This window comes from Oryctolagus cuniculus, chromosome 5 (assembly GCF_964237555.1).
Source record: "Oryctolagus cuniculus chromosome 5, mOryCun1.1, whole genome shotgun sequence".
Classification (NCBI taxonomy): Eukaryota; Metazoa; Chordata; class Mammalia; order Lagomorpha; family Leporidae; genus Oryctolagus; species Oryctolagus cuniculus.
Window position 1 is genome coordinate 24,081,043 of NC_091436.1, and position 12,257 is coordinate 24,093,299.

General features: G+C 42.4%; 1 protein-coding gene across 1 annotated transcript in view; it reads right to left on the bottom strand.

The window, feature by feature from the left end:
- The window catches only part of UTRN (utrophin), a gene marked incomplete in the record, with an annotated part of 519,651 nt that overhangs the window by 385,639 nt on the left and 121,755 nt on the right, over positions 1–12,257 (bottom strand). The window contains 4 exon segments of the mRNA XM_070073468.1: positions 7,693–7,905; positions 8,919–9,064; positions 10,908–11,088; positions 11,222–11,463. Coding sequence (XP_069929569.1) covers positions 7,693–7,905; positions 8,919–9,064; positions 10,908–11,088; positions 11,222–11,463 — 782 coding nt within the window.

The window sequence follows — 12,257 nt, forward strand, 5'->3', positions numbered from 1 at the left end:
CCCATTCCTCCCTTGGATGTTGGAATGTTTAGTTTTTAAGCTGCTAATTTCTACCCCCAGACATAGACAAAAAGAACTGTGAGATCAAAATTAGCACAAAAAGTTAAGGTAGTAGCATTCCTGTTTATTTGGTTTTATAATATTAATTAATGTTAAATCACTAATTTGAAAACAAGTTCTCTCAAATAGGGAGGACAAGTCAATACTATTTAGATCAAACTACTAGAGTTCGTAAATGTAAGGTGTAGAATGTACCAATATCCTCTTCAGTAAAGTAAAAAGTATTCAAAATGAGAAAAAAAAAAAAAAAAAAACTTGCAAGGGATTGGCATGTGGCCTAGAAGTTCAGACACCAGTTAAGACAGCCACATCCCACTATTAGTCTGCCATGGTTCAATGCCCACCTCCAGCTGTTGACTCCTGCTTCCTGCCAGTGCAGTCCCTGGTTGACAATGGTGATGCTTCACGCAGTGGGGAACCTGCCTCCTAGTGGGAGACCTGGACCGACCTCCCAGCTTTGGTCTCAGGGAGTGAACCAGTGGAAAGGAGTGCACTCAATCTCTCTCTCTCTCTCCCTCTATTTACCTCTTTCTGTCCTTCTGACTCTCAAATACTTTTCTTTTTTAAATCCATATGCAATTAAGTACATCAATTTTGTTACCTAGTAAGCGTTAAAGTAGTCATATTGTACATTACTCCTAGGAAGTATTTATCATTGCTTTTTTTAACCATAAAATAATTCCCCTAAACTTTCAAAACTTAGTTCTACTTGTCTCCTAATATCCACTTCCACATCCTGCATCACAGCAAGTCCACTGGGTTAGACAGCCTTTGACTGTCTAACAATGGAGGGAAGAGGAATGACATACAGGTGCCCTGATGTTTAGGATAAGCAGTCACTTCAGTTTATAGCTTCAACTTCACTACAAAGGTGGAAGTGGGAAAGTTGTCTTAAGGCACCCATAGAGCAATTACACTCACGTCTACTTACTTGCCGGATGCCAGACAGGGTTTCTGTCCTCAAAGAGCTCATACCCTAGGGGAGGAGATACTCACAGTTCTAACTGTAAGAAAAAGAGGCCAGAGTTGGGGTTATTAGAAGGATGTAACCCACACATAGTAGAATTGTGTAACAGGATATAACCCTGCAGCCTGGGTGTGGGGGTGAGCAAGGCGGAGGCTGCTCATAGAGGAGGATTATTCTCAAAGCAAACACCAGGAGGATAAGAATTCCAAGAAGCACACAATACTTCTGGAAAAGCCAATAGTCAGAGTGGGGCTTTTCAAGCTGCCATGGGCTTCCCACTGGGCTCAGCTCCTGGTGAGGACACAAGCTGGGCTGCAGGGCAAGGAAGGGACAGGAGCACTGAGATGCGGTGACAGCACTTTGCAACGAGCACCGTCTCAGAAGTACAGCTCTGCCATCAGTGCGGGAGATGAACTCCAGAGGGAAGTGGCAGGAGGCAGGAGGCAGATTCAAAGGGTAATGGGACTGCAAGGGCAAGAGCTTGCATGTGAGCCACAGCACAGCAAGAAGGGGCTGCAGGCAGAGTCGCAACTGACAGCAGCAGTGGAAAAATATAAGAGCAAGTTCTGTACGTGCCTTTGGGACATTTTCATGATTTCTCAGTTGGACCTCGCTGCAGGAGATCTTGAATAGGGGGAAGGAAATAACACAGAATACCTTGCAGACCCTGAATCCAAAGATAATCCTGCCAGGGCTGAGAGATGGAAAGCAGCCTCCCAGGATTTTATTTCATCCTCAGGATTCGCAAGAAAATCCTATCACTGAAATCAATCGTGGGGGAAAAAATGATGCCTGTTTCACGTATTCGCAAATATTCTGCTGTCTGGAAAAAGTAATGGTATTTTGTAAAATCAGCAATTAATTAAACACAGGAATCAAGGTCATTACTGTGGCATGGCATTGACAAAAATGAAGAATTTAAGGCAGTATTGGAACATGATACCATGAACACGAATATGCAGGCCATGGGGCATGGTAGGTAAAGCCTGCAACAACAACGTCCCAAATGAGAACCGGTTTATGTCCCGGCTCCCCCGCCTCTGATCCAGCTCCCTGCTGATGACTTGAGAAAAGCAGCACAAAATGGCCCAAGTGTTTGGTTCCCTGCCACCCACTTGGGAGATGTGGCTGAAGATCCTTGCTCCTGGCTTCAGCCTGGCCCAGCTCCAGCCACTGCAGCCATTTGGGGAGCGAACCAGGGGATAGAAGACCGCCCCCAGCCCCGTCTGTAACTTTGACTTTCAAATAAAATAAATCTTAAAAAAAAAAAAATGCAAGCCAATCACAACCAGCCATGTAGACAAGGGAAACAGAGATAAATAGGGTAAAATACCGGTAACAAATAACTCAAATTTGCACACAATAGATATTCTTATAAGTATTACAGGATTGTGGGGTGGTGGGTGGGAAATATGCACACAGCTATGAAAACACTTCCAAAATGTAAATGCTCTGTGTTAATGAAAGGCCTTATGTGGGGAGCAACTCGGACTAGACTGTTACTGGAATTAAGACTTATTCTATGCATCTGCTCTCCCACAATATGGCGCTGGGAGAGAAGAAAACAGCTTCTACACAGCTGCCTCCAGTTCAGCCAATAAACTGTAGGACTTGCTCCTGATTGGAGGAGAGCAGCGTACTCGGCGTGTGGGCAGCCGAGTTAGGATTGGCAGAGGAGGACTATAAAGGAGGAGAGAGATGGCATGCACCAGGAACATCTAAGAGGAACATCTAAGGGGAACACCTGTGCAGCCCCCGAGAGAGCCGGCCGGCGGTGTGCCGCTCCCCCCGCGGAAGTGGGGAATGTGGCAGGGGGAACCGCCCTTCCACGGAGGTGGAAGGGACAGTAGCCAACCCGGGAAGAACCAGCAGCAAACCCGGGGAGGGCCGAGCAGACAAAAGAACAGCGCAGGGTCCTGTGTCGTTCCTCCACGAAGAGGGGGAGCGACAGCCTTACTATTTTTTAAAAGATTTATTAATTTATTTGAGAGGCAGAGTTACAGACAGAGAGAGAGGGAGAAATAAAGATAAAGAGAGAGAGGTCTTCCATCTGCTGGTTCACTCCTCAAATGGCTGCAATGGCCAGAGATGGTCTGATTTGAAGCCAGGAGCCTGGAGCTTCTTCTGAGTCTACTATGTGGGTAGTAGCGGTCCAAGTACTTGGGCCATCTTCCACTGCTTTCTTTTTTTAAAAAAAAATTTTTTTACTTATTTACTTGAAAGTCAGAGTTACACAGAGAGAGAGAGAAGAAGAGGCAGAGAGAGAGAGGTCTTCCATCTGTTGATTCACTTCCCAATTGGCCGCAATGGCTGGAGCTGCACCAATCCAAAGCTAGGAGCCAGGAGCTTCTGCTGGGTACCCCATTGGGGTGCGGGGGCCCAAGAACTTGGGCCATATTCTACTGCTTTGCCATGGCATAGCAGAGAGCTGGATCAGAAGTGGAGCAGCCAGGACTGGAACCAGCACCCATAAGGGATGCTGGCACTGCAAGCAGTGGGTTTTACTCGCTACGCTACAGCTCCAGTTCCTTCCACTGCTTTCCTAGGCCATAAGCCTAGGAAAAGGCTGGATAGGAACAGGAGCAGCCAGGACATGAATGGTGCCCATATGGGATGCCAGTGCTACAGTCAGAGGCTTAACCTACTACGCCATAGTGCCAGCCACAGGCCTTACTATTTTCAATAGCAGGATTCATACTCCAAGCTTTATGGTATATTATTCAACGTCCCTTATGGAGTACCAGTATCATTTGGACTATAGCATAGAAAAAATGGACAGAACTAGAAATATTCATGGACTCTTCTGTTTTTGTTTACCTTGAATATGTTAACCTCCATAAAGGAGCCATTGTTAATGGTAGCTGCCCTCCAGGAAAGCAAAGGAAAGGCATTAGGGAGGAACAGAAACTTAAATGCTCACTCTAAACATTTCTGCTATTTAGTTTCTTCACACTGAACGGTCTTCATGCATTACTTATATAATTAAAATCCATCTTAAACAATTCAGCTATTTTCTCCCTATGAAACATCATTATTCATGGGCACTGAATTAAAACCTACTATGCATCATGCCTTAAAGACAAATAGAATTTAAATGCCTAAATAATTATACATCAAGTCATGGAAAAGGGGAAAATGTGCTAACCTGCAAAGGAATATTTACTGTTATCCAGTAACTTTGGGGAAAGTTGTAATGTTTGCCTAAGTGGATTATATTGTTTAGATTTTTGTTGGGATAGCAGTAGAAGAGGGCCCAAGTCCCTGGGCCCCTGCACACACATGAGAGACCCAGAAGAAGCTCCTGGCTCCTGGCTCCTGGCTCCTGGCTTCAGATCAGCGCAGCTCGAGCCATTGAGGCCATCTGGGGAGTGAACAAGTGGATGGAAGACCTCTCTCTCTCTCTGTCTCTACCTCTCTCTGTAACTCTGTGTTTCAAATAAAGAAAATAAATCTTTTAAAAAAATAATATACAAATATATTTTTCAATGAAGAAGTTATACAACTAAGGAATATATATATGGTCAACCATCTTCTAGTTTGCATACAAAAGAGCAAATAAAAATATAGTTTATTATTACAAACCTACTGCTGTGAAAACAAACACCTAAATCTCCAGATACACATGTACAATATTTTTAATGGAAATAAATATTTGGCATGTGCCCCAGCTGGCCACTTTAAGTACCTGGATTTGCTACAATAGTAACGAAAACCCACTAAAAAATAAAGCTGGATTACTATAAACACAGGACACTCATGTTTTGGAAGAATACTTTTTCTCCTAAAATTCCATATTAAAGTACTGGCCCACACTTAGCTAAGCCAAAAATACACTTTTAATACTCAAAAGCAGATTAACTTTTAGTTTAATCTTTATTTGTAAATTTTCCTAGCTACACCTCAGATTTAAATTTGAAAACAAAGAGATGGTCTTTTGAAAAGATGAGAAATATTTATCCAAACATTTCTCAATTTTCACATTCATTGGCATCTTGGCCAGATAATTCTTTTGCTGTAGGGAGTGTCCTTTGCATTATGGGATGTTTAGCTTGCCTCCAAGGCTTCTACCCCAAGATAACCTCCGCCACAGCTGTGATGGCTAAAAATTGTGTCTACACTTTAACAAACAGTCTCTGGTGGGGAAGGGAAAGGGGTAAAATCCCCTTTGAGAATCACTGATAATCCAGTGCCTGGACTCCAACCACAAAGTTTAGAATCACGGATAAGGTTAATTCTCACTTTTCTTTTTTTTTAAAGATTTTTTTTATTTATTTGAAAGACTGAGTTATAGAGAGAGGTAGAGACAGAGAGAGAGGTCTTCCATCTGCTGGTTCATTCCCCAATTGGCCACAATGGCTGGAGCTGTGCCAATCTAAAACCAACAGCCAGAAGCTTCTTCTGAGTCTCTCACGAGAGTGCAGGGGCCCAGGGACTTGGGCCATCTTCTACTGCTGTCCCATAACAGACAGCTGGATCAGAAGAGGAGAAGCCGGGACCAGATCTGGCGCCCATATGGAATGCAGGCACTCCAGGCCAGGGTTTTAACCCACTGTGCCACAGTGTCGGCCCCAGGTTAATTCTCATTTTAAAATTGGGAATAATTGGGGCCGGAGTTGTGGCATAGCAGGGAACACTGCTGCCTGCGACACTGGCATCATATAAGGGTGCCAGTTCGAGTCTCGGATGATCCACTTCTAATCTAGCTCCCTGCTAATAGCCTGAGAAAAGCAGCAGAAGATGGCCCAAGTGCTTAGGCTCCTGCACCCACATGAGAGACCTGGAAGAAGTTCCTGGCTCCTAGCTCCTAGCATGGGTCATTCCCCATGCCTGGTCCAGCTCTGGCTGCTTCAGCCATCTGGGGATTGAATCAATGGATGGAAGATCCCTCTCTCTCCCTCTCTCTCTCTCTCTCTCTGCCTCTTTCTCTCTCTCTGTAACTCTGGCTTTCAAATAAATAAATAAATCTTTTAAAAATAAATTGGAAATAATAGCAGGTGATAATATACCAGAAGAGGATCTACTCACAAAGTTAAGTAAATCAAAAATATGAAGCTTGGGGCCTGAGCTGTGGCATAGCGGATAAGGCCGCTGCCTGCAGGTTCAAATCCTGGCTGCTCCACTTCCTATCCAGCTCTCTCTGTGACCTGAGAAAGCAGCGGAAGATAGCCCGAGGCCTTGGGGCCCTGCACCTGCATGGGAGACCTGGAGGAAGCTCCTGGCTCCTGGCTTCAGATAGGCACAGCTCCGGCTGTGGCAGCCAACTGGGAGTGAACCAGCAAATGGAGGACCCCTACTTCTCTCTCTGCCTCTCCTTGATTTTCATAAATAAATAAATCTTTTTAAAAAATATGAAGCTATTTACCATACATTTTCTTCATAATCATAATTAATGTTTATTCAAATGAAATTTCAGTCTAGAATTACACTTATACCTCCAGGAAACTACTCCTGCCACTACCACCAAATAAAGCCTCCCTGCCACACACACACAACCCCTCAATCTTTATTCCCTTGCTGGTCATTCACTAGGGCTGTCCATCAGTTCTTGGATCAAAGAGCTTCCCTCCAAAGGCAGAGGGCCCGCTCATCAAATCATTGCGGATCCCTTCCACACTGACCTGTGTGGTCTACCAGCTCCACTTCTATACAAGGTTTCTCTTTTGATTTTTTAAAACATCATTTCCCTAATTTTTATCTTTACTTTTCAATCTTTTCACCATTTTAGCAACATTTTTTACATAAGGTCCCCTTGGATATAAATCCAATATGTATCTCCAAGTCTAACTATCCACATCTCCTACTACCACTCACAGCATCCATTGAAAAACATTTATTGACGCTTTCTCTGTGGCAGACACTGTTCTAGAAGTATCCTTAGGATACATCAGAGAAAACCGCTAACAAAGATCCCCAACTTCATAGGAAAAAAGCAAAAAAAGACAAAGGAAAGGAGGCACTGGGAGGACAGGCAGCCTTTAGGGGAAGGTTGGGAAGAGACTGGGGAATGTAGCTGATGTGGGAATGCCACTCGTCTACTTTTCTCACAGGAAAAATTGGCATCTTGTCTGCTCTGACACTTTGCCCTTATACAGCCTCACATTTATCCTTTCCCCTTGAACTGTATCACTACTTCATCTGTCAACATTTTTAGATGTCACAACAGATATACTTCTGGATTTTTATGTCCCTTGAATTTCTTGTGTTGTAGTCTAGGCCCAAGTTCAGATTGTCAGTTCCAAAACTGAAAACCTCCAATAGCCCAGGTTCAAGGTCTTGGCCATTTGCTTCTACCTGGGCTACTTCTACACCCCGAACAAGTTACCACTATCACCTATCTACATTTCGTATAGGTCTCTCAGGCCTGAAACACTGTTTTAACCAATTCTCTATTATCTTTAAGGTCCATCTGACCTCAACGCAGGAGACATTTCTACCAAAAAAAAAAAAAAAGAAAGGAAGGAAGGAAGGAAGGAAGGAAGGAAGAAAGAAAGAAAGAAAATGAAGTACTCTCCAGCATGTCTTTGATAAGCAACTTATAAATCCCAACTCAAGTACATAACAATGTGGCACTAGAAAGAATGCAAAATAATGAATTTTTGAGTCTTATATGAAAAGTAATGTTTGCCCCATAAGGAACTGAATCTCCTAATGGCCTCTGGATTTACCTCAAATGTTCTGAGTTTGGGGGTAATTTCTTCAAGCAGATGCAGGTCTTTGGAAACTTTTGCCTTTAATTTGTCCCACTTCCCTTGGACATCATCGAATTCTTGCTTATATGCCTTTTCTATATCAGGAGGGATGTTTTTCTGCAAAGTCTTGGTTTCTTCTGCCAGTTTATGTAATGTAGGTTTTTGATTCTCAAGGATTTCATCAAGATGCTGGAAGAAGTTTTAAATAATTAAAAGTAGGCACAAAAATGAATCTGTACAAATGTAATAAGATGGAGTGTATAACATCATAAGTCACCTTTTAAAAGCCATTTTAGCAAAAACCAATTATGAATAACTCATGAAAAAAACAGAAACAATCAAAACCAGCTCCAGCTTCCCCTTCAGGAGCTCCTATGCATGAAAACCGTAACTATTCCGTATCCTAAAAGCCACTGGAAGAGCACACCCATGTGGGCCACATGTGCAGGGCTCAGAGTCCGGTCTCTTATCAGATGAATTAGGGCAGAGGAACAGGTTACTCAACTAACTCACCAATGAGGCATTTTTATTCAAAATTAAAAAAAAAACAAAGATCAATTCAACCAATAGTTCACATTGTGAACAGGTTGATTATCTTAGGCTAATTAAAATAGAAGGAGAAAATAGGATTTCTATTAAAATATTTAATAATAATCCTTTACTGAGCTTTCACATTATATGAGACTTCAAAAATTAATGGCTAAATCCAGCTTCCTGCTAGTGCACCTGAGAAAGCAGCAGAAAATGACTCAAGTGCGTGGGCTCCTACACCCAAGTGAGAGACCTTGACAAAATCCTAGGCTACTGGCTTCAACCTGGCTCAGCCCCAGCCACTGTGGCCATTTCAGGAGTGAACCAGTGGATGAAAGTTTTCTCTCTCTCTCCAACCCCCACACTCTGTAACTCAGAATTTCAAATAAATAAACATATCTTTTTAAAAAAATTCATGGAAATACAAAATTTAAAAATATTTATTTCATTGCAAAAAAAATTAAAATTCATGCATAACTTTTTTTCATAGACATTTTCTATACATTTTTGAAGACCCTTTATAGTAAGCAACTGTGAACTACAAGACATTTTTGGACCAATTCTGACCAAAAATGATCAATATTATTTTGAATTGCAAGAAAGCATTTCAACATGTGCAAGATGAGAGAGCAGAAATGGTGCAGAGCTCCAGCACCTGAGATCCATGTTACCTTTTTTTCTTGCAGAGCCTTCTCCACCTTGGAAAGATCACTAAGGACATTCAGAGACTGCTGGGCCTTATCTTCTGAATCATTTAGTGTATCTTTCAGTATTTTCAATGTTTCCAGGTATTCATGAGCAGGTTGATTCCTAAGTTCTGTTTATTTAAAAATACTTAGTTTGAGAAAATCATGTTAGGATCTAAGATTGTTACATATAGAAATAATCTTCTGTATGAAGTGTATCCCAATAAAGTAATTATTAAGTAAGACCCAATGAATAAAATTTAAAAGGGGCTCTTCAAGCTAATAAAACAGATCATTGCACTGGCATTCCTGAGAATCAGAGAGTGACTTCATTCCTGCACATGCTGATGTTTGAAATACTAACTAACCCATTACCATTTTTCTTCATTTCATCATGCTGAAATGTCTCTCTGAGGATGGAACAATGCTACTTTTGTCCCATACAGTCTCCTCTTCCCTGATAGCTACACACAGAATAGAAGAAAACAAAGATCCCCTCAGCCACGCTTCCTGTAAAGGCAAGTGTCAAGACAAAGCCATTCGCAGAGTGGTGGACATGAGCTGGCAAGACTGCAGCCAGGCTGCCACAAGCACACTGAGGAGCCGGCAGGAAGGGTGTCTACTGCTGCTGCTAACGTGAAAGGCACATAGAAGCAGCGCTTGTGTGGAAAGGAAGTGACAGCATTGGAACTACAAAGAAGTGAAACCAACTAGTAGCCAAGGTTAAACTAATTCCAGATCCTTGTCAAACATGAAAGCATACTTTGCACCAGTTAGTGGAGAAAGAAGTACAGTCTAACATTTACTGCACATGCTAGGTTAATTGATTTCAATGAGCAATGATGTGGTGTCCGAATGCCTTTCCAGAAGAAAGGCAGCATGACACATCTGCAGATGTGTCACAGGCACAGGCAGATTTTAAAGTCATTGCGCAATCTACAAATGCTGAAGTAAGGGGACGGCTTCATGGCTAGCTCCTTAGTATGCACTACCCACAATAACGCAACACAATTTCTCACTTAAATAGCCACTATGAAGAAGAAAAAAAGTCACGTAAGGGCCAAACCCTGAAAACCTTTAAGATTTAACTTTCCAATACCAGGTTTAGTCCTAAGTAAGAACTTGTTGAAATTATTCAGATTCTGAAAGAAACCAATGGATAAAGGATCTCACTCTCGCTCTGCCTTTTGAGTAGATGAAAATTCAAAAGTAAACATTAAAAATGATTTATTTTAAAAGGGGAGATAGTACTGTTAAAACTGTAACCATTTTGGGTTAACAGAAGGAAATGGCATTCTTTTCTGTCCTACTAGGGATGTTATTAGGTGAACTCCTCAACCACAAGAAACAGCACCTGTTTCCCTATTTTAAAAATTAAAAATTATATCTTATCGACATGATTTTAAACATGGAAGCTGTTTGTATTTAAACAAACAACATTAAGCAATACAGGCACAGAGGAAGATATGAAGGCAGTGCAAGGCCAGCAAGCACTGTGGAGTTCTAAACACTGGAAGCAATCTTAAATTCAGGAAAACTAAGAGAGGAGATTTTAAAATAATCCGATAAGAAAATGGGGGGGGGGGGGTGGAGAGGGCGGCAGTACTGTGGTGCAATAGGTTAAGCCACCATGTGGCAATACCAGTATCCCCAGTGAGAACAGCAGTTCAAGTCCCAAGTCCCAGCTGCTCTGCTTCTGATCTAGCTTCCTGCTGATACCCCTGGAAAAGCACTGGAAGATGGGCCAAGTGCTTAGACCCCTTGCACCAAGTGGGAGAGCCATCTGGAGTTCTGGGCTCCTGGCTTCAGCGAGGAGCCCACTGCAGCCATTTGGGGAATGAACTAGCAGATGGATGACCCCTACGCACATACACACACACACCTGTCTCAGTCTCTCTGTATCATTTTGCCTTTCAAATAAATACATATTTATTTAAAAAAATGAAAGAAGGAAAATCAAGAGAATGGCTTTACTATTTTCTAGCTGTTGTTGACGGTCCTCGAAATCCTGTTGCACAGCCTGGTAGCGGCCCAAAAGGCTATCAAAGCCCTGCTGGACAAACTCAGGGGCAGGAAGTCGCGCCTCCAGGGCTGAGCAGCTGGCACGTGCCAGGTCAATTTTAGGGTGGAGGCTGAGGAGATCTGTCTGTTCCCGCTGTGGAAGAAAAAACACGGCCACGTGACTCACTGCGGATCCCCAGACACATCATTAGAGCAGACTTAACCAAAAACTCATGATCAGGGCTGGGCAGAGAATTCCTCCACATTGCAGATAGCTGGCTCCTTACCTGACAGGACTCCTTCAAGCTTGGCAAGGACTGCTGGGGCGGCTCAGCGCAGGGAGTATGTTTCAACCACTCCTCCTTCATCGTTACGATCTTTTCAAGCTCATCGAGTTGATTAAAATAAGCATTGATATCTTCCTGCAGCTGAATCTTTCTGGCCAGGTCTTCCAAATGCTGAGAGAGATTCTTCCATTCAGATGAAACCTTCTCCAGCACATGTTTTATTTCTTCAGTCGGAAAACCTTCTGCACAGACGTGAAAAATAAGCAGACACTTCATAAGTTCCTACAAAACCTGTCTGGAATGTGTGCTCAACAGGCTAACATATTCAAAATAATGAGGCAATGTCACACAGAGTGTTTGCTCCCCTAAGTCTATATTAACCCAATAGCCAAAAATTGCAACAATGCCCTTCAAAATAATTATGTTTAGCTCTGACCAAGCAGGGAGGGGAACTAAAATAGCATCTCAGGTGTGGTATGGCTACACAAAAAGCACATCAGAGGAGCTTCTGCCACTGACTTTCCTACAGAATGTGTATATCTACTTTTGGCATTGGGCCACTTTGCTGGCTCATAATCTGAATAAGGGAAATTAAATCAACTGCCTAGGTGTGTCTGGGCTGTGACGTCAGAAGTCAGCCCTCCTCTGCCATAAGGAAAAAGAGTTGGCTCATAAAACGAGGAGGTAGACGAAGTCTTTGGTGACCAACCCATAGTGTTTCAAAAATGCTACAATGAATGGCAAGAATTCCTTTTGCTGGGAAGCAACCTGTTGAATACAGGAATCTTAAGACTACAGTCAGGCCCAGAAGCATCAGCAAGCCTATTGGATGTGTTATCCATATAAGAGGGCTTCAAAAAATTCACTGAATATACATATCATGAAAAAAAAGTATGGAATTAAAAAAAATTTTTTTAACCAAAATATTTCTAAATCCTGTTTTCCATGAACATTTCGAAGTACCCACATAGATAAGAAATACCACAATATCAAATTATAGGTAAGATTATCTACTTTAAAAACATATCAAGAAAAG